Source organism: Castor canadensis, chromosome 1 (assembly GCF_047511655.1).
Source record: "Castor canadensis chromosome 1, mCasCan1.hap1v2, whole genome shotgun sequence".
Lineage (NCBI taxonomy): Eukaryota > Metazoa > Chordata > Mammalia > Rodentia > Castoridae > Castor > Castor canadensis.
Genome location: NC_133386.1, coordinates 132,585,490 through 132,603,462, shown reverse-complemented (window position 1 = coordinate 132,603,462; position 17,973 = coordinate 132,585,490). Strand labels below are relative to the sequence as shown.

General features: G+C 45.1%; 1 protein-coding gene across 1 annotated transcript in view; it reads right to left on the bottom strand.

Annotated features, from left to right (window-relative positions):
- Map6 (microtubule associated protein 6) overlaps positions 1-17,687 on the bottom strand; it is a 64,750-nt gene extending 47,063 nt beyond the window's left edge. The window contains exon 1 of the mRNA XM_020155452.2: positions 15,316-17,687. Coding sequence (XP_020011041.2) covers positions 15,316-16,874 — 1,559 coding nt within the window. The 5' untranslated portion in view covers positions 16,875-17,687. The remainder of the gene's footprint in view (positions 1-15,315) is intronic.
- Positions 17,688-17,973: the final 286 nt, after the last annotated feature.

The following is a 17,973-nucleotide window of genomic DNA, read 5'->3' as shown; positions in this document are numbered from 1 at the left end:
CTCAGTGTTGTTCATAGCATGAGCTCAACAAATATTAATTGAATGAATAAACAAATGACTAAAGTAATAATCTCTGTCAAAATTCCTCCAGCTAGACAGAGATTATGACAGTGCTTGTAGAGTGTCACCTTCTCCCAAATAGAGCTTGGATTAGGACAATTCTGATGTGTTAAAGGGCTCCCTAGGGAATGGTATTGCTAGATTAGATTTTTAGCAGCTAGAATCACTAAGCCTCTCTGTACTTCACAGTCTGCCTTTGGTCAACCCTGAGAAATGTTAAGCAGGGCTTCTGTGAGAAGATCCAACCCCTTCTTGGTAGTGCTCTTCTGTGCTACTCTTGGGTACTGGATTCTAGTCAGACAATTTCCTTAGCATATTTCAATACCATTTATTCTTGCCCATTTGTTTTAAAAGTCTTCCAACTCCCAAGGGAACCCCACACAAAATGATCATAGCAGCCAGGCCACTATTTAACAGTGGTGAATCTGTATCTTGTACTCTTGGTTGCTATGAAAGATGGCTTGGTTACTCATTATAAATAAAGACAAAGAGATTCTTACATGTCCATAGCTTCTACTGCTTTTCAGTTATAAAGAAATAAAGAGAATGACTATGTCACTTGGGAAGAATAAATGATGTCCTTAATAAGACACAGTCAACCCAAGTATTCTCAGACACTCTGTTCAGATAGTTGGTTATTTGTTAATTAAATACAGTCTCAACTTGGTAGCACAGAATTTTGTCCTCAATAACATAGATCAGAGATTAGTAAACTATGGGCCATGAGCCAAATCTAGCCCTCCACCTGGTTTTGTTTAGAGATGAGCTAAGAACAGCTTTGTTGGTTTGTTTTTTTTTTGGGGGGGGGCGGTTTGAAACCAGGGCCTCAGGCATGCTAAACAAATGCTCTACCACTCCACCACACTCCAGCCCTAAGAATGGTTTTATAAATGAATTTTTGCAGTCAATTTGATAAAAGGAAACACTAATTTTGAACTTCAACTAAGCCAATATTATTCCCAAAATCCATTTTTGTCATTAATGTATGGTATATGAGTATATTCAATTATTGTCATTATACATTATTATATATAATTTTGGCAATAACATTTTTTGGGGAAATTTGTTTTCCTTCTTGTCACATAAGTACCTACAAAATATCCTTAATTTTGCATCTTGACCCGCAAAGCCTAAAATGTTTACAATCTGTCCCTTTACAGGAAGTTAGCCGACTTCTAGTTAGGCTGAAGTCACTTTTCCAGACTCATGTCCCCAGGTTAGTCCTTACACTTGGAACACTTGGCAAATCTGCATGTCTGTGGTTCTCCATATGCATCTCCAGCTTTCCATGGCAAAGCACCCGTTCTGCCTGGAATGTGCCACCTCCCTGCCTGCCTGTTTGCTTTGTCTACTGAAATCAGATTGATCCTTCAAGGTCCAGCTCAAGTGTTACCCTCCTTTGAAATCTTCCCTGATCCTTCAAGTCAGAAGTAATCATGTTCTTCTGCTGAGACAGCCTGTGACATCCTATAGAATGTAACACTGCTATAGTTAGCTCACATCTAACTGTGGCTGTTTCCCCTCCTAGACAGCAAGAGTGCTGGACAAGAGACTACCTGTGTACAGGAGACTGACAAATGTCTGCTTAATGGATGAATAATGGACTCTTGCACAGAGGGGAAATAATGCGAAGCTAACCTGATTCCTATTGAAAGGATGATCTAAACTCTATTCAAAATTGTGTGGCTTTTATTTTTGCCAGTGACTTGGGTCATTGTCAGCCCTAGGAAAGAAGTGGCTGAGTTACAAGGATAGAGAATGGTGTATGGCCCCCATGCCACAGTAGTGAGTATGACTTAAAAATGACACCATGAATCCATCCTTCGAGCCCTTGCTAAGTAGTTTCTTCTCATGTCACTGGGCTGTGGGCACAGTGCAGGTGGACAGCAACACTCCCAGTGATGTCCCTACACCTTGCCCTCTTACATTCTCTCCCACTAGTATTACATCATGACTCCCCATTTTTCCCCTGTGCTCTTGGAAGGAATCTCAGTGTCTGAATTGCACATTTAACCCAGCAGTGTGGTAAATGCACAAGGAAGAAGATGGTCCTCAGGAGGCACTGAAGGAATGGTAATGGGCCTGTTCACTCACACAGATTCTACATAGATTGGATTTTCTTCTGTCCAAGTCCAGAGACAGAGAGAAAAGAACAGACTCAGGCACTGCCTCACAAGGAACTTAGGCTAGTGGACTTTCTTGTACAGTCCTGCAGGATCAGGTGACATATACTATATCCATGGGAGGACTCCTTAAAGCCCTGGGATTTTGGGGAGCGACTGGCATAATGTTGTCAGTGAAGCACAGCTAGATACTCAGCTGGGAAGTCATTACAGCTAAAAGTGGAAAAGTCTATCCTGAGTTTGCACATAAACAACCCAAACTCTGACTCATGCCACCTAGGAAATGAAAAATCTGGAATGTGGCAAAAATTAGATAACAGCAGTTTACTAAATCCAGAAACAGTTCTGAATTCATTTTCAGTGCAAATTTAAGCTTGCTAACAATCTTTTCTAATTGCTTTCATTAAGAGTCTAATTTTATGTTTCTTGTTTTGTGTATGCAATGTTTTCCTGTATACAACGTGGCAAGAGCCTGGCTCCCCCGTTAATTCATATTTGCACAGACAGATTATAAAATAGTGACTCAGAGATGGTTGTTAGGCTGAAAAGAATGCCCATAGAAAATCTTGTCTGAGTATTTCATGGTTCTTTTCCCAGAAATTCAAGAATTTGTGTAAACAAGTGGCACTCAACCCACCATTAAGTGATTACTATGCGTGAGGCACTATGCTAACTACATACATCATTCATTCATTTGTTCAATTAAAATCCATTAAACATTTTCTAAACACCATGTACTTCTAAGCTAAGTTCAGGGAATATAATGAGAAATAAGGCAGGTAAGAGTCAAGGACTTAATGGAATGTTAAGTCTTTCAACAACCTTACAAGGTAAGTATTATTGGTTCTATTTTATCAGTGAAGAAACAAAATTGGAGGAGAGAAGCTAAGTAATTTGCCCAAAGTCAAAGAGTTAATATGTGTCATGAAGGATTTGAAGCCACAGCTCCCCAAAAAGTTACATATCTGGGAGGAGCTGGAATTACAAATATGGTACCCTTAAATGGCCTTCTGCATCCTCACTTAGTTGTTAAAGACTTTTAGTAAGAAATATAGATCCCAATCCTTTCCTTTCCCAAAGGAACTAGTTTCAATGCCTTGACACTGCACACGCCTCGCTCCTCCAGGAAGCAGTCCCTGGCCAGATTCATACTCACCTTTCATCTACATCCCTCAACACTACATTCATATTTCTATGATTGCACTTAGTACCATTTCTATAATTTCCTTACCATGTGTTTCTCTCACTAGACTAGATGCTCCTTTGGGACCAGTATCTATGTAATTCATCTTTTACCTCCAGGTCCTAGCACAGGTGCCTCATATGAGAATTGACAGATGTTTCCTGAATGAATAAATGAAAGACTTCCCTTGATAACCTATTCTGCTCCATGTTCTCAGTAATAATAACAAAAGCATACAGCACTTGCTGTGGTAGGCATGTACTGCACACAGCATTACTACCATCCACCTTTATCATGACTCTGAAGTTCCTTCTGTGTCATTGTCCCCATTTAACTGACGGGGACAATCAAAGCTTTCCCAAAGTCACACAGATTTTAAGTTAGAGACATGATTCAAACCCAGTTTTAACGGTCGCCAAGTCCTTCACAGGACATCAAGACAGGATGTAAACAACCATTCCTCCCATAAATCTTCCAACAGAATTAAACAGCCCTTGTCATGCCCCTTGAGAATTCTGGCCTCTGATAGGGGCCTGCCTGTACTTTAGATATTTGCATACATGCGGTCATGAGACAGCAATCTTCAGCGAGCAGGCATGCACTCTTAACCAAGACCCTCAGAGCCCATAGTCCCAGCCTTTCATGCTCTTAAGATGTTGCAATAATGAAGTATTATTAATATTATTCATCTCAATGCATTACTATGGAATCAGGATCAAATAAATCCAACCTAATTCCCTGTACTTACAGTATAAGCCTCTTTCGCAATGGACTAAAAGCTCTGAAGGATAGAGAGGATTTAGAAAGAAGATGGGAGGAGGGCAGGAGGAAAAATTGTGAGCAAAATCCTGCACTAGCTGGGTGCCGGTGTCTCACGCCTGTAACCCTAGCTACTCAGGAGGCAGAGGTCAGGAGGACTGCAGTTTGAAGCCAGCTCCAGGCAAATAGTTCACGAGACCCTATTGCAAAAAACCCAACACAAAAAAGGATTGGTGGAGTGTCTTGAGCAGTAAGAGCACCTGCCTAGCAAGTATGAGGCCCTGAGTTCAAACCCTTGTGCCACCACATACACACACAAAAAATCCTGCACTAGTTAAGTGTGGGGTTTATAAGAGCCCAGCTTGGCTGTGATTTGGCCAGATTTGGGTTCTCTGTGATTTTAATGTGAATCAAGGACTCCCAGGAGTTCTCAGGTGTGTGCAGGGAACAGGAAATGGAAAGCCTAGAAGCACTGGAAGGTTTTGACTGCAGGCCAAAGTTTGGGCCTTGTCCTGGAGGGAAGGGGAACCACGGAGAGCTAGGACAAGGAGTGGTGAGACTCTCCCCACCAACCTCCACAGCAAGAAACAACTTGGTGGAGGAGAACTGCTTAGGTTTAGGAGAGTTGGGGACCGCAGAAACAGCACAAAGTTTGAGGTTAGCAGCAGCCCTCTCAAGAATGGCTGATGAACTGAGGGGACTGAGGAGACAAGTAAGGGTCTGCATGAGCTCACAAGTCAGATACAGTTGTGGTTGGAGTGAGGGAAAGAGAATTTCCAAGCCAATTTGGATGCTGACTGGCTATGTGATCCCAGTCCCCACACCTCCTTAACTCTATCCTTCACCTGTAAAGATAGAGATACTTTCCTTAAAAGGCCATTAAAAATGCTAAATAAAAAGATATGTTATAGCAGTTGGCACAGAGTAAGCACTCAAAAAGTGAAGCTGAAACTCAATTAAGTGTGCATTCCCTCTAACATTTTGTTCTTTTGCATTTTGCCATTGCTACCCTTCTCCTAATGACTATTGTTTAATAGTGAACAATCCTAAAGGTGAAGAGGCTTGAAAAATGTACTTGAGGATATGTCATGATGTAGGCCAACTTTTTGAAGTCACTGTAGGAAATGCACAGCAACCACAAGGAATGGCAAGTGAAGGAGGCAGTGCTTCTAGGAGACATTTGTGGGTTTTGTGGCTTGAGGCCTGGCCACAATTTTCCCACCAAAAGAAGCTATACCAGGCTTGGTCCGATAAAAACAACTCTTCATTCATCTGAAAGCAGTTACACATTGCTGGTGGACTACGCTAGAATAAGAAAGGCACAGTGGAGATGTTAGGCAAAGCCGAGGTGAAGGGAGCTGGGAAGGTGGACACAGTGGGGAGACTCACTCTCCTCTCAGATGGGGAGGCATAGAAAACAGTGGCACACCTTTATTGGCTTCTCCCTCCATCCCTGGAAGGTCAGGGCTTGCTGGGCTCTGACTTTAGCATTCTTTTCTGCTCATCTTCTGTATACCCCACCCAGCAACATGTCGATGTCAGATCTTTCTTTTCTGTTCTGTCCTTTCTCCTAAGCAGCAAACTATATCTCCATTTAGGTGGTTTGTATTTTGAGCTTATTTTTTGTTGCAGTATAATAATACCAAGAATAAAGTCCATAAGTCTTAGTTGTTGGCATGTACAGACCCATGAAATTACCACTGAGATCAAGATATAGAACATTTCCAGTACCTCAGAAGGTTCCTTATGTTCCTTCTTGACCAAATACCCCAGTTGCAGACATCACCACTATTCTACCACATCAATTTACTGTCCCTGTTTTTGAACTTTACATAAATGGAGTCATTCAGCAAGTGCACCTGTATTCAGTTTCTTTTACTCAGCATTATGTGTGTGATCTGTCTATATTCCTGAGTGTCCCAGTCACTTTTTTTTTTTTTTTTTGCTATGTAAGTAGTTCTCAACTGGGAAGAAATTTGTCCCCAACAGGTGCCTTTGGGCAATGCCTGGAGACATTTTCATTGTCACCACTCAGGGCAGGGAGAAGTAGAAAAGAGCATGAGCACGGACTGGGTAAAGGCCAAGAGAAGTTGCTAAACATCCTGCAATGTACAAGACAGTGCCTCCCAACAAGGAATTATCCAGTGTAAATTGTCTACAATGCTGAACTAGAAAAGTCCTATGTATCAGTCTCTGTTAGCTACTGTAACAAACTGCCATGAACTGAATGGCTTAAAACAACTAAAATTCATTATCTCACAATTCTGTTGCTCAGAAGTCCAAACTGGATCTCATTTGGGACTTTAGGACAGAATCCATTTCCTAGCTTTTCCCAGCTTGCCTGCATTCCTGGGCATGTATCACCCTTCCATCTTCAGTCAGTAATGGCCAGCCAAGACTATCACGCTGTTTCACTCTTCACCTTGACACCTGTCTTCCTATTTCACCTAAAAGATTACATTTAGCCCACCTGTATAATCCAAGCTAGTCTCCCCATCTCAAGGTCCTTAACTTAATAGCATCTGCAAAATCCCCTTTGCCATATGAGGTAAAATATTCACAGGTTCCAGGCGCTAAGATGTGGACATTCTTACATTACTGTAACATTCTGTTACAGTGCTAACAGAGACTGATACATAGGACTTTTCTAGTTCAGCATTGTAGACAATTTACACTGGATAATTCCTTGTTGGGAGGCACTGTCTTGTACATTGCAGGATGTTTAGCAACTTCTCTTGGCCTTTACCCAGTCCGTGCTCATGCTCTTTTCTACTTCTCCCTGCCCTGAGTGGTGACAATGAAAATGTCTCCAGGCATTGCCCAAAGGCACCTGTTGGGGACAAATTTCTTCCCAGTTGAGAATAATGCCTTCTTGAGGGAGGCGTTATTCTACTTACACACCCTGATACAATATTCTCCATAATATTTGTGTATTCTGTTCTTGATGGACATCTTTCTGTTTTAGTTTTCTGGCTTTCATTAACAATGTCACTATAAGTTTTCAGGAACAAATATTCTACACTTATTCCTGTTAGGTCTATACTCATAACAGGAGTTGTTGGGTTACATGATAAACATTTAAATTGAACAGGCAATACTATGAAGTGGTCATACCAACTTATGCCATTACTGGCAGTGTTTCCATTTTCATTCTGTACTGAGCATCTCCATGCAAACCTTTTAAAGACACCTCCAAACTGTGCTGTTCAGTTCAGTGAATGATTCCATCGTTATCCAGACATCCAGAGCAGGAGACCTGGGAAACTTAGACTCTTCCTGCTCCCTTTCTGTCTACTTTCCATTAGCCACTCATTATTTTATTCTCTGCCAACAGCACTTACTTACATTCTTCCCTTGCTGAAGGTCCTCATCATCTCTCACCTAGCCTACAACTTCTTTCCTAGCCCCAGTGCTTCCAACCCTCTCTCTCCAATCCATCCTTCCCACTGCTGACATAGCCACCTTTTCTAAAATCCAAAACAGATCCTGATTCTTCTCTTAGCTTCTAAAGGGTCTGGGACAGCCTATGTTCCCCATCCCTCCTCACCACCCCATCCACAAGCAAGTTCTACTTGCACAGAATTACTTTAAAAAACTTCTATACTTTTACTCAACTCCCCATTTAGTGTCCACTCATCGTTCAAGCCTCAGCCTACCAGTCACATTCTCTACTGAGCCCTTTTCCCATAGTCATTGAATCTGGTGGACTTAATTCCTCTCTCCTCTGTGCCATACCCGACCCTGCGCAGGGTTGTTTTGTTTTGTTTACAATGGCATCTATAACTTCTCAGCACATTTGTTTTTGCCTAATAAACACAAACTTCTTGAGAGAAAAAGGCCACTTTGTTATTTCAGGACCTAGTTCATAGCCTGACATAGGGTAGATGCTAACAAGTACTTGCTGGATTGAGACCAAGGTGACTAAATTGAAACAGTACATGTTAATACGACCTGAAAGAAGGGCAGAGAAAGACGGGTGTACATAAAGTCTGTGCTTTCAATGATTTCAAAACCTAAGGTCAAGAGACCTTATGGGTTCTAAGTGCAACCAGGAAGTAACAGTTCTGTACCTGCAGGGCTACTGCAAAAATCACTGAAGAAAATGCATCTGAGGCTTCTAGCTTTCTGACAAGCAGTAGAAGTAGGCCCTCAACTAGCTACTTTCTAACAGTAAAAGTAGCTTCTTCAGTGAACAAGAGAAGTTTTAGTTTGTTGGTTCAGGCCCATCTTGAAATTACCTTCCTTCAGCAAGAATTAAAGGGCCACCTAGCCTATCTACATCAATGCAGTTGACACAACTTGTAAAGCCAAAACTGTCTTATAAAGCTGGCCCCTTAATGCTAGCAGACACTCACTGGGTTATTTCTGCGCTGTATGCAGGATATTGAGTGAGCCTTAGCAGCTGTAGGTTTGGGATTGTTGTTTTGCGTGCTCATATAGATGCCATTTTTCTCTAGGACAGCAAGCAAGAACTAATCATGGAACATACCTCCTCTGTGGGTTTGTCTTAGTAATATATCCCTCAGAGTAAAATGCAAATCAACCAATGATCTACCAAAATGCCTTGCGCATAGTAGAGCCTCCGAAAAAATTCCCAAGTAGGCATAAAGTACTGCTGAGTGAGGCATGTGATGTGGTTTCCATGACAAATCTCTCTTCTAGCTTTCTTCCTTCCCTTGATCACTACTTCATCTTTTCCATTGATATCCCTTCTGCCATCACCCTCCAAATACTGGCATTCCCCGGTGCTCCATTCTCTGACAGCTGATCTCCTCTGCCCCCTCCCTAGGGATGATTGCACCTCCCTCTACAGCTTCAGTAATACCCACACGCTGACAGTGCTCCATTCTACGGTTATTCCTCATATCCATTTACTCAACCAGCCCCATCAAGTGCCCCAACTCAAACCCTATCTACTAAAAAGTAAGTTCCAACTCCACCTCTGGCCTTTTTCTCCTCTATATTCCCTGGTCCGGTGACTAGCACCACTACCAGTTCCAAAACCAGAAACATGGGGGTCATCTTGGGTGTAGCCTTGCACCTCAGTGGCCATTAAGATCTGTTTTGTATCTACATTACATTAGGACTCTCTACCTATAGCACGGTGCGGCCATTATCTTACTCTTTGGATTGTTTCAGTAGCTTTCTTATTGGCTTTCCTTTCTCTGATCTCCCCAGGTCAACCAGCCAGTGAGAAATTATAACATTTCAATCAAAGTATGTTGTTCCCTCCCAGATTCCTTCACTGACTCATGATAGTCAACAGGAGCAATCAAACTCCTTAGCCAGGGCTGCAAGGCTATGCATAGTCTGGCCTATGTTCCCCTCTTTTTAGAAAGGGAATAATATACAGAACGTGAATCTTACTGAAAACAAAGATGTTCAGCAAAACTGAAATTTTATTCTTTGAAAAGATTAAAAAACAAAATTAACCACAACAAGACTTATCCTGTAAAAGAGAGAGAAGGAAAAAATTAATATTAGCAACCAGGTGTGGTAATGCATTCTTGTAATCCCAACTACACTGGAGACCTAGGAAGGAAATTCTGGTCCAAGGTCAGCCAAGAGAGAAGCTCAAGATTCAGTCTGAAAACTAAAAACAAAAGGACTGGGGGCATGGCTCAAGAGGTAGAATGGGAGAGACCCTGAGTTCTATCACCAGCACTGAAGAAAAAATAGGTATGAAAAAGGGGATATGGCTATAGAAAACCAGAGATTTTTAATCCACAAGGTAATTTGATAATCAATTTTATGCCAATAAGATTTAAAATTAGAAGAAATATAAAAATTTCCAGAAAATATCGATTACTAAAATTGGCCCAAGTAGAAATATAAATTCTGAATAAGTAAATTACCATTAAAGACATCAAAGTGGTATTTTAAAAAAAAATCATAGAAAAGAAACCAGGTCCAGAAAGTTTTATAGGACATTCTTATCAGATATTTAAGAAACAGCCCTTATTCAAATTGTTCCAAACGACTGAAAAGGAGGAAAATCTGTTTATGCAATTTTATCATCTTGATCCCAATACTGTACAGGAACAATATTTAAAAAGGAAAAACTGTAGACCATTTTTATTGACAAATAAATATGCCAACATTTTAAATAAATAGCAAACCAAATTCAGCATAATAAAAAATATTTTGTCTAAGGAAGATTTTTCCCAGGAATGTTAAAATGGCTTAATATCAGGAAGAAATCTGTAACATAATTAAAAAACAAAAATCACGAGATCATCTCAATTGATATAGAAAAACCATTCAATAAAATTCAACACCCCTCTACATTTTTAGAAACTCCTGGCTGGGCGTGGTGGTGCATGCTTCTCATCCAGTTACTCTCAAAAGCACAAATAGGAGGGTCATGGTACAGGCAAGCCTATCTCAAAAATAAACAAACAAAAAGGGCTGGGAAGTAGCTCAAGTGATACAGAGCACCTGCGTAGCAAGCAGGAGGCTCTGAGTTCAACCCCCAACAACAGAACCAAAAAAAAGGAAAGAAAAGAAAAAAAAACTCTAAGAAGGTTCTTAACCTGATCTCCTCAGACTTAATGATAAAATTTTAGAAGCAGTCTCACGTCTGGTATCACACGCTATTCAAACACTATCCTGGATGTTCTAATCAGTTCCTCGTGTGTGATCCTTTTTCCTTTTTATATTGGTCTTACACATACACACATCATCTCCAGAGACAGTCCAAGCTTGTGAGGCAGGCACTCTATCCCTAAAGCCACACCTTCAGCTCTTTTTGCTTTGGTGATTTTGGAGACAGGGTCTTGCTTTTTGTGCAGGCCAATCTGGACTTTGATCCTCCCCATATAGCTAGGAATAGGCATGAGCTACTGGTGCCCAGCTCGAGTACTCAATTTTGAGGTCCTTGCTTTGTGGAACCTGGGTTGCCCATTAGAACATTCAGGTGCCCTGGCCACACCCCAGACTGACTACATCAGATTTTCTGGGCAAGGCACTTAGTGCATCAACATTTGAAAAGCAATTCCAATGTGCCAGGAGGTGGAGGTCCCTGCCCTAGGTGAAGGTACATCCAAAGTCACACCTGGAAAGCTTGCCTTCCTCATGTGAACATTTCTTTCCGGTGTAACCTGGTAGGAGTCGAACTCTATCCAGATTTTTAAGACACAACCTCCTCAGATAGAATTACAACTTATTCAGCACCCTGGCTGGTACATAGCAAGGGTCGAGGATCATTTTCTGAGATAAATTCAACTAAATGAAACTGAAGGAAATGAATCAATATGTAGGTAAATAAAATTTTCACCAAGTCCTAAAAATTCCATTGGATCAACAACTCTAAAACAGCACAGAGGCCCAAGGTTAGACTGTGAGACACACAGAAATGGACAAAACCCAGCCCCTTTCTCCATGTGTTCATGATCGGGAAGAGAGGTGAGAGGCAGATACAGCAAAAGTATTTGACACACAGTAAGCAGGAACACAGCGAAAAGGATTCAGTCAATAAAATGGGAATAAAAAAATTAATTCTGAATGGCAAATTAATTCTGAACGGCAGGACCCAGGAAGGTGTCCCGGAAGATTGGCTTTGAGGTGTTGCTGGGACTTAGGCAGGATGAAGTTAAGGAAACGGAGGGTTGTGGCTGAGGGCAGTTCTCCCAACAGAAGCTAAGTCAGAAGGCCCTTTCTCTCACCTTCATGCAAGGCTGGAGGGCAGACATCAAAGGCTCTTTTTTCTGTCTGACATCCTTGTTATTGCTCTCATTTTTCAAGCATTTTCCCTTTGGTTTATTAATTCTACCTCCCGGTGCCTCCGCTGATTTCTTCTAGAAGTTTCTCATTAGCATTTCTATAGGGAGCACCTGCTACCCCATCTATCCCTATTAACTGATGACCAGGGCAATGGGGCTGACTGGGAAGGGAATTTTAATCTCCTCCTGGTGACTCATCTATTTTCTAACTGAGAGCACCCAGGTCTAAAGTCACAAATGGCTTCCCAGTGAAATCCATTCTTAACATGAAAAATAGTAATAAAGACATGCTTCTCAATTTTAGAATATCATCTTTGTAAAATGAATGTATTAAATTAATCAACCTCGTGATTGTGAATAATTCCAAAGACATCTCAGATATCACTTGAATGCAAAAATCCCAAACTAGTATGAATGGGTTATGGATCAGATGAACTGTTGAATAAAGACTATTTCTCAAAACCCTAGTGTCAAAGGATATCTAATGGTATTTACTGACTATATTAGCATACATATGCTTCTGAACGTCAAATGTATATTTAACATTACACACCAACATATTAAGCTGACAGATTATGTGTCCTTTCTTTATTCAAGCAAATTGTTCACAATGATGTCATGTGAGGGATACCACTTCCAAGCCCTTGAGAGGAACCAGACACCATGGTGTACATACACCGTAATTTATGTAGAGCGGCAGAAAAAAAGGTTTTGTAAATCAAATTATCATTGAAATGAACCCTTACTTGGTTTCTACAGTGATGTAAGGACCATCTACAGTAGGCATTGCGCATACTTAATTTCAGGAGATAGCCAGAATCACAGCAAGGAAAACATATCAGACAACAGGGAGGAGAAATCAATGTTCCAGAAATCTCTATAATTTCCAAGCATTTTTTTCTCTACAGTGTGTTTAATTTATTGACTATCTTATTTCTTCATGTCTACTTTCATCCATTTCCCTATTATTGGTTAATTTTTTTCTGTAACAAAAATTAAGTTAAATTTCACATCAAATTTGTCATGCATTCAAATTATTCATTAAAGAAATTTATGTCTCTTAGCAACACTCATTTGCTTATTATGTTTTGAAAGGCTTTTGATTATACACAAAATGGTACTGATGGCCCCAAAGTCTTATGTATAATTATGTTTTACAGAAGATCTGAATTTAAAAACAGTTTGAGATGTTCAAAGAGTTTTCTTGACAGGTTGCTAGAATTCTGATAGCTGCTAAAAAAAAAAAAAAAAAAAAATTCTTACCAGCTACAAGAGGCTTGCTTTTCCCAACCCAGTCTACCCTTTCCAGTACGTGTGTGTGATTCCAACTGTGAAGCATGACATGCTAACTGCACAGTGAATGTTTTGTTTTGGGAAAAAAGCTTTAAAGGTACAAACCAAAATTTGGAGTGAGTTGAGTCTGACAGGTGCGATCATTCCCTGACTGTGTGGCCAATCATCCATGAGCAAAGCAAGTCCTTCCAGTTAGGTATGAAAGCCTGGACTCTCTGGATTGGCACTGACTGTAAACAGGTGAGAAAACATAGCTCCTGCCTGGTGGGTGGGAAGGTTCCACTTGCCACAGGGGTAATAGAAGAAGAGTAGGATAATGAAGCAGCCACGCCAGGAATCTGTGATGGTGGGCCAGCCTTAGGCTTCTCAGAGAATGAGGTAGGGCCTTGCACACAAGAAAGCCATGACAGAATCAGAAAACTATGTCTTAGTTTCATTTTTTAAATACTCCTTGCTTGTTTGTGTCCGCTCTTTTCTTTTGATCCTCCCTTAGTTACAGCATAAAAAATATTGTGAAAATCCCACCTCCCTGTGGCTAACCAAGGAAAAGGATGTGCTTTTGCTTGACCCAGAGTTTTAAAAGGAAGTGATGCTCTACTGCTGGGAGGCCAGTGAGGTTGAAATAGCAATAAACTGAGGGAGACAGCAAGTGGGATTCAGGAAGACATGAATCCCTGGGGCAGTGAGGGAGGGGTCATATTTTGTCTTAAGAGAAGATGTTGACATGTGCTAGACTTTCTGCAGCACAATAGGGAGTATGTGTCATATTCGTTGGATGACATCAGTCTGACCCAAGGCCACATACGGGGTCTTGGCAGAGGACACGAATTCTGCAGTCCTCCCATCATACCCTCCTGCAGGAAGGAGGCAACTAACTGGCTGTGGCAGTGATGAAGGACCTCATAAACCATATTTTGAATATTTCTAGCTCATTGCTCATCATGCATGTCTGCTTCCTCAGAGACCCTAAACCCAGAATTACATTTCAGAGTCAACTGGGATCTGTTAATTAATGTTGGTTGAAACACAAAGGCAGGACTGAGAACGAAACATTCAGAAATATATATTGCATGGATGAAAGGTGAGAAAGCAGACTGGAAGGACCAAGGCTACAGCACAGGGAGAATTCTAGAAGGCGGTGGGGGATGTTGGTGGGTGTTTCCATGCATGAAAGAATTCATTTATAAGGAATGTGAACATGCTAAAGAGGGAGTTCTTGTTGGCGACAGAGTAAGAACCACATCTGAACACACAAAGGGAAAGGAGATGCCTCAATTAGGAGCGATGGCTGGAGGTATCTAGGAAGTAGAAATCAGAATAATGAAGCATCTGTGGAAAGCAGGAATGGAAACAAACCTAATTACCACAGTTGCAGGTCATGATCAGTCTTCCGGAATCATCTCCCTTAATATTCACAAAGCCTAGCACAGTGCTTGGTATATAACAGACATTCAAAAATATGCTAATAATTTGTATCAATAAATGTGTGAATAATCCTAAAAGGAATCTATTACCAATTACATCTTAGAAGTAAAAATCTGAGGCCTCGAAAGATTAAGAAACTTGCCCAATGTGTTCACAGCTAGTAAGAAGCAAGTGGAAAATTGCCCCAAAATACAAGTGATAGAGGAGGAAGGTGATTTGTAAAGATCCTGTGGAGAATCTAGAAAAGGGTGTGGTTCAAGGACTGAGAGGAGGAAGAATGAAAGGCCAAGTGAAGTGGGCTAGCAAGGAGAGGAAAATTTGTTTTAGAAGGATGAGGACCCTAAGGTGGGTGGGTGACAGGGGAGCCAGCTAGGGGGCAGCATCCAGGCTAAAGCAACAGGCGAATTTGGGTGGGGCATTGAGAAACTAGCAGAATCTCTGTTGCGCAGACAGAGATCCGAACTGGGGGACAGGGTGGGGGGGGGGCGGAGGGGGCGGGGAGGGAAGTGGCTAAAGTTGTAAAGAGAAAGGGCTGGGAAGGCTGAGATGGACAATACGACAGCTTTCCCACAGGACAGGGAAAAGAAGTTTGCGAAGGGAAGGTGCCTGGGATGCGACTAGAGAAGGGTGTGGTCTGGTAAGCAAAAGGACCCCGAATGTAAGCCCTGTGATGGTGAGAATGAGCCCTGGGCAATCCTCCGAAGACGAAAAGGGTGACCAACCTCACCGCGTCCCGCTGCCTGCTTCTCACCTGTAGGAGCTGCTCACTGCACTTGTTACCTCCTCACGGATTTGCCGGTTGAGGGCATCCGCTACTGCGCGCCCCTTGCCACCTTCGGGGCCTGTGGCCTGGGTCTGGTCGTGCCCTTCTGTGCGACGCACCATCCAGGCGGGCCCGGCCTTCCTGCGGGTGTCGCGCTCATCCGCCCCCGATGCCTTCCCAGCTGCCGGGCCACCCTCTTCGGCCTGGGCCTGGATGGCGGGCACAGGTGTCTGGTCGTGCCCTTCTGTGCGGCGCACCATCCAGGCCGGCCCAGCCTTCCTGCGGGTGTCGCGCTCATCCGCCCCCGATGCCTTCCCAGCTGCCGGGCCACCCTCTTCGGCCTGGGCCTGGGTGGCGGGCACAGGCGTCTGGTCGTGCCCTTCTGTGCGGCGCACCATCCAAGCCGGCCCGGCCTTCCTGCGGGTATCGCGCTCATCCGCCCCCGATGCCTTCCCAGCTGCGGGGCCACCCTCTTCGGCCTGGGCCTGGATGGCGGGCACAGGCGTCTGGTCGTGCCCTTCTGTGCGGCGCACCATCCAGGCGGGCCCGGCCTTCCTGCGCGTGTCGCGCTCATCCGCCCCCGATGCCTTCCCAGCTGCCGGGCCACCCTCTTCGGCCTGGGCCTGGATGGCGGGCACAGGCGTCTGGTCGTGCCCTTCTGTGCGGCGCACCATCCAGGCGGGCCCGGCCTTCCTGCGGGTGTCGCGCTCATCCGCACCGGAAGCCTTTCCAGCCGCTGGGCCACCCTCTTCGGCCTGGGCCTGGGCGGCGGGAAGCGGCGAGTGCTCGTACCCTTCAGAGCGACGCATCATCCAGGCGGGCCCGGCCTTCCTGCGCGTATCGCGCTCGTCAGCGCCGGAAGCCTTTCCAGCCGCCAGGACACCGGCTCCTCCAGGGGTCCCCTGCTCTGGGACTTCGGCAGCGGACTGCATGGGCCAGCGCTCCTGGCTCTGCGGCCGGCGCTTGGGCGCCCCGAGAATGGGCGCCGAAGCTTGAGAGGACGCGGGGATCTGCACGGGTTTGGGGATCCAAGGGTGGTCCCCGCGGCGCGGCAGCGGCCAGGCGCGAAAGTCCTTCTGGTACTGGGTCTCGCGCTCAAAGGGCGCGTCGGATGGCTGGTACTCACTGCGCGGCCGGCAGCTAGGCTCGGGCCGCTGCACCTTCCAGGCTCGATAGTCCTGTCGCATCACCGAGTCCGCCGGGCCTGCGCTGGAGGTGGAGCCTGAGCCCGCGCCCGGGCCAGGCCCACTACGGCCTGGCGCAGCCGCACCCTCGCGTTGGCCGCTAGGCCCGGGCGCCGGCCCTGTTGCCCGGGCAACTGCATCCAACTCGCCCTGGGCCGGCTGCGTCTCTATGGCGACCGCGCGCGCGGAGGGGGGCGCGAGCGCCGGCTGCTGTTGTGCCAGTGGCGGCTGCGGTGGGGCGCCCGGGTGCTCGGTGGCCTCCGAGTACTTGGTGAAAACCAGCGGCACGGCGATGTCCGCCTTGTCCAGCTGGTTCCAGAAACGGGCGATGCAGCAGGCCCGTGTGATGCACGGCCACGCCATGATGCTAGATGCAAAGCTGCCCCGCTCTTTCTTTTTGTGGTTCTAAAACAAGTCTCTCTTCTTCCTTTAGCCCACGGCCCCAACCCACCAATGTGGTTCCCACCGCTTTCTCCCCCTATCGCCCTCCTCCCTCAGGGAGCACCCAGAGAGAGCTGTCGCAGAGATTGGGACTGTGAAGTCCCTCGATTACCGGCTGCAAACGCCTTCAGGAGCGCAGCTGCTGAGGGCATGAAAGGATGAGAGGCTCTGCGTCCTGGAGTCCCCGGCCTAGGGCGTCTGTGTCGCGCCCCTCCCTGCGGCTGCTGCGGCGGAGCGCAGACCCAGGTGGAACGAGGCGACTCAAAGCAAGGTGGCTGCGGGTTTAAGCCATGGCGCAGTGGAAGGGCTGGGTAGGATCTGCCGACTGGCTCGATTCTCCTTTCCTCCGGCCTCTGGTCGCAGCCGGCCACCGAGCAGGGCTTGGAGGTGGTCACCTCCAGTGGAGACTGGGCACTGCAGCTTCCGCCGCTGCCTCCGATGCTGCTGCTGCTGCTGCAGAGAGACGGCCCCACCCTTTTCTGCCGCTCAGCAAGAGGGGGAAAAATCCAGGAAAGATGCTGAGAGAAAGCGCGCTGCAGAAAAAAATCACCTGCTGTCGTCAGCGCGTGCTGCTGGGAGCTTGCCCTCTCTGTGTCCCCTCCTCCCGCAGCTCTGGCAGCTCCGCCCTCCTCTGCTCCTGGGCAACAGCAGATCTGGGACCTTGGTGGGCTCAAATCCCAAGCTCCTGACGACTTGCTGTCCTTGGGCTGGTCGCTTCACCTTTGGGAGTCTGAGGCTCCTCTTTTGTAAAATCGGGCCAATCGTTGGAGGAGGGGGGATATTAAATTAAAAAATTACGGAGGAAACCCCCTAGTGAAATGTCTGTCCCAGAATAGATGTTTTTAAAAAGGGAACTGCTGTTATTGGTTAGAAGACCAACGTCTGGTCCGAGCACTTGCCAATCTTATGAACAGGCCTTTCTCAGATGTGTGGGAATGGGAAACCCAGAGCTGGTGGTGTCCTGGCTATTCCTTTCCTAGGGGATCCTTGCGAAGCTGGTGTTTTAGACCCTCCCAAGAGC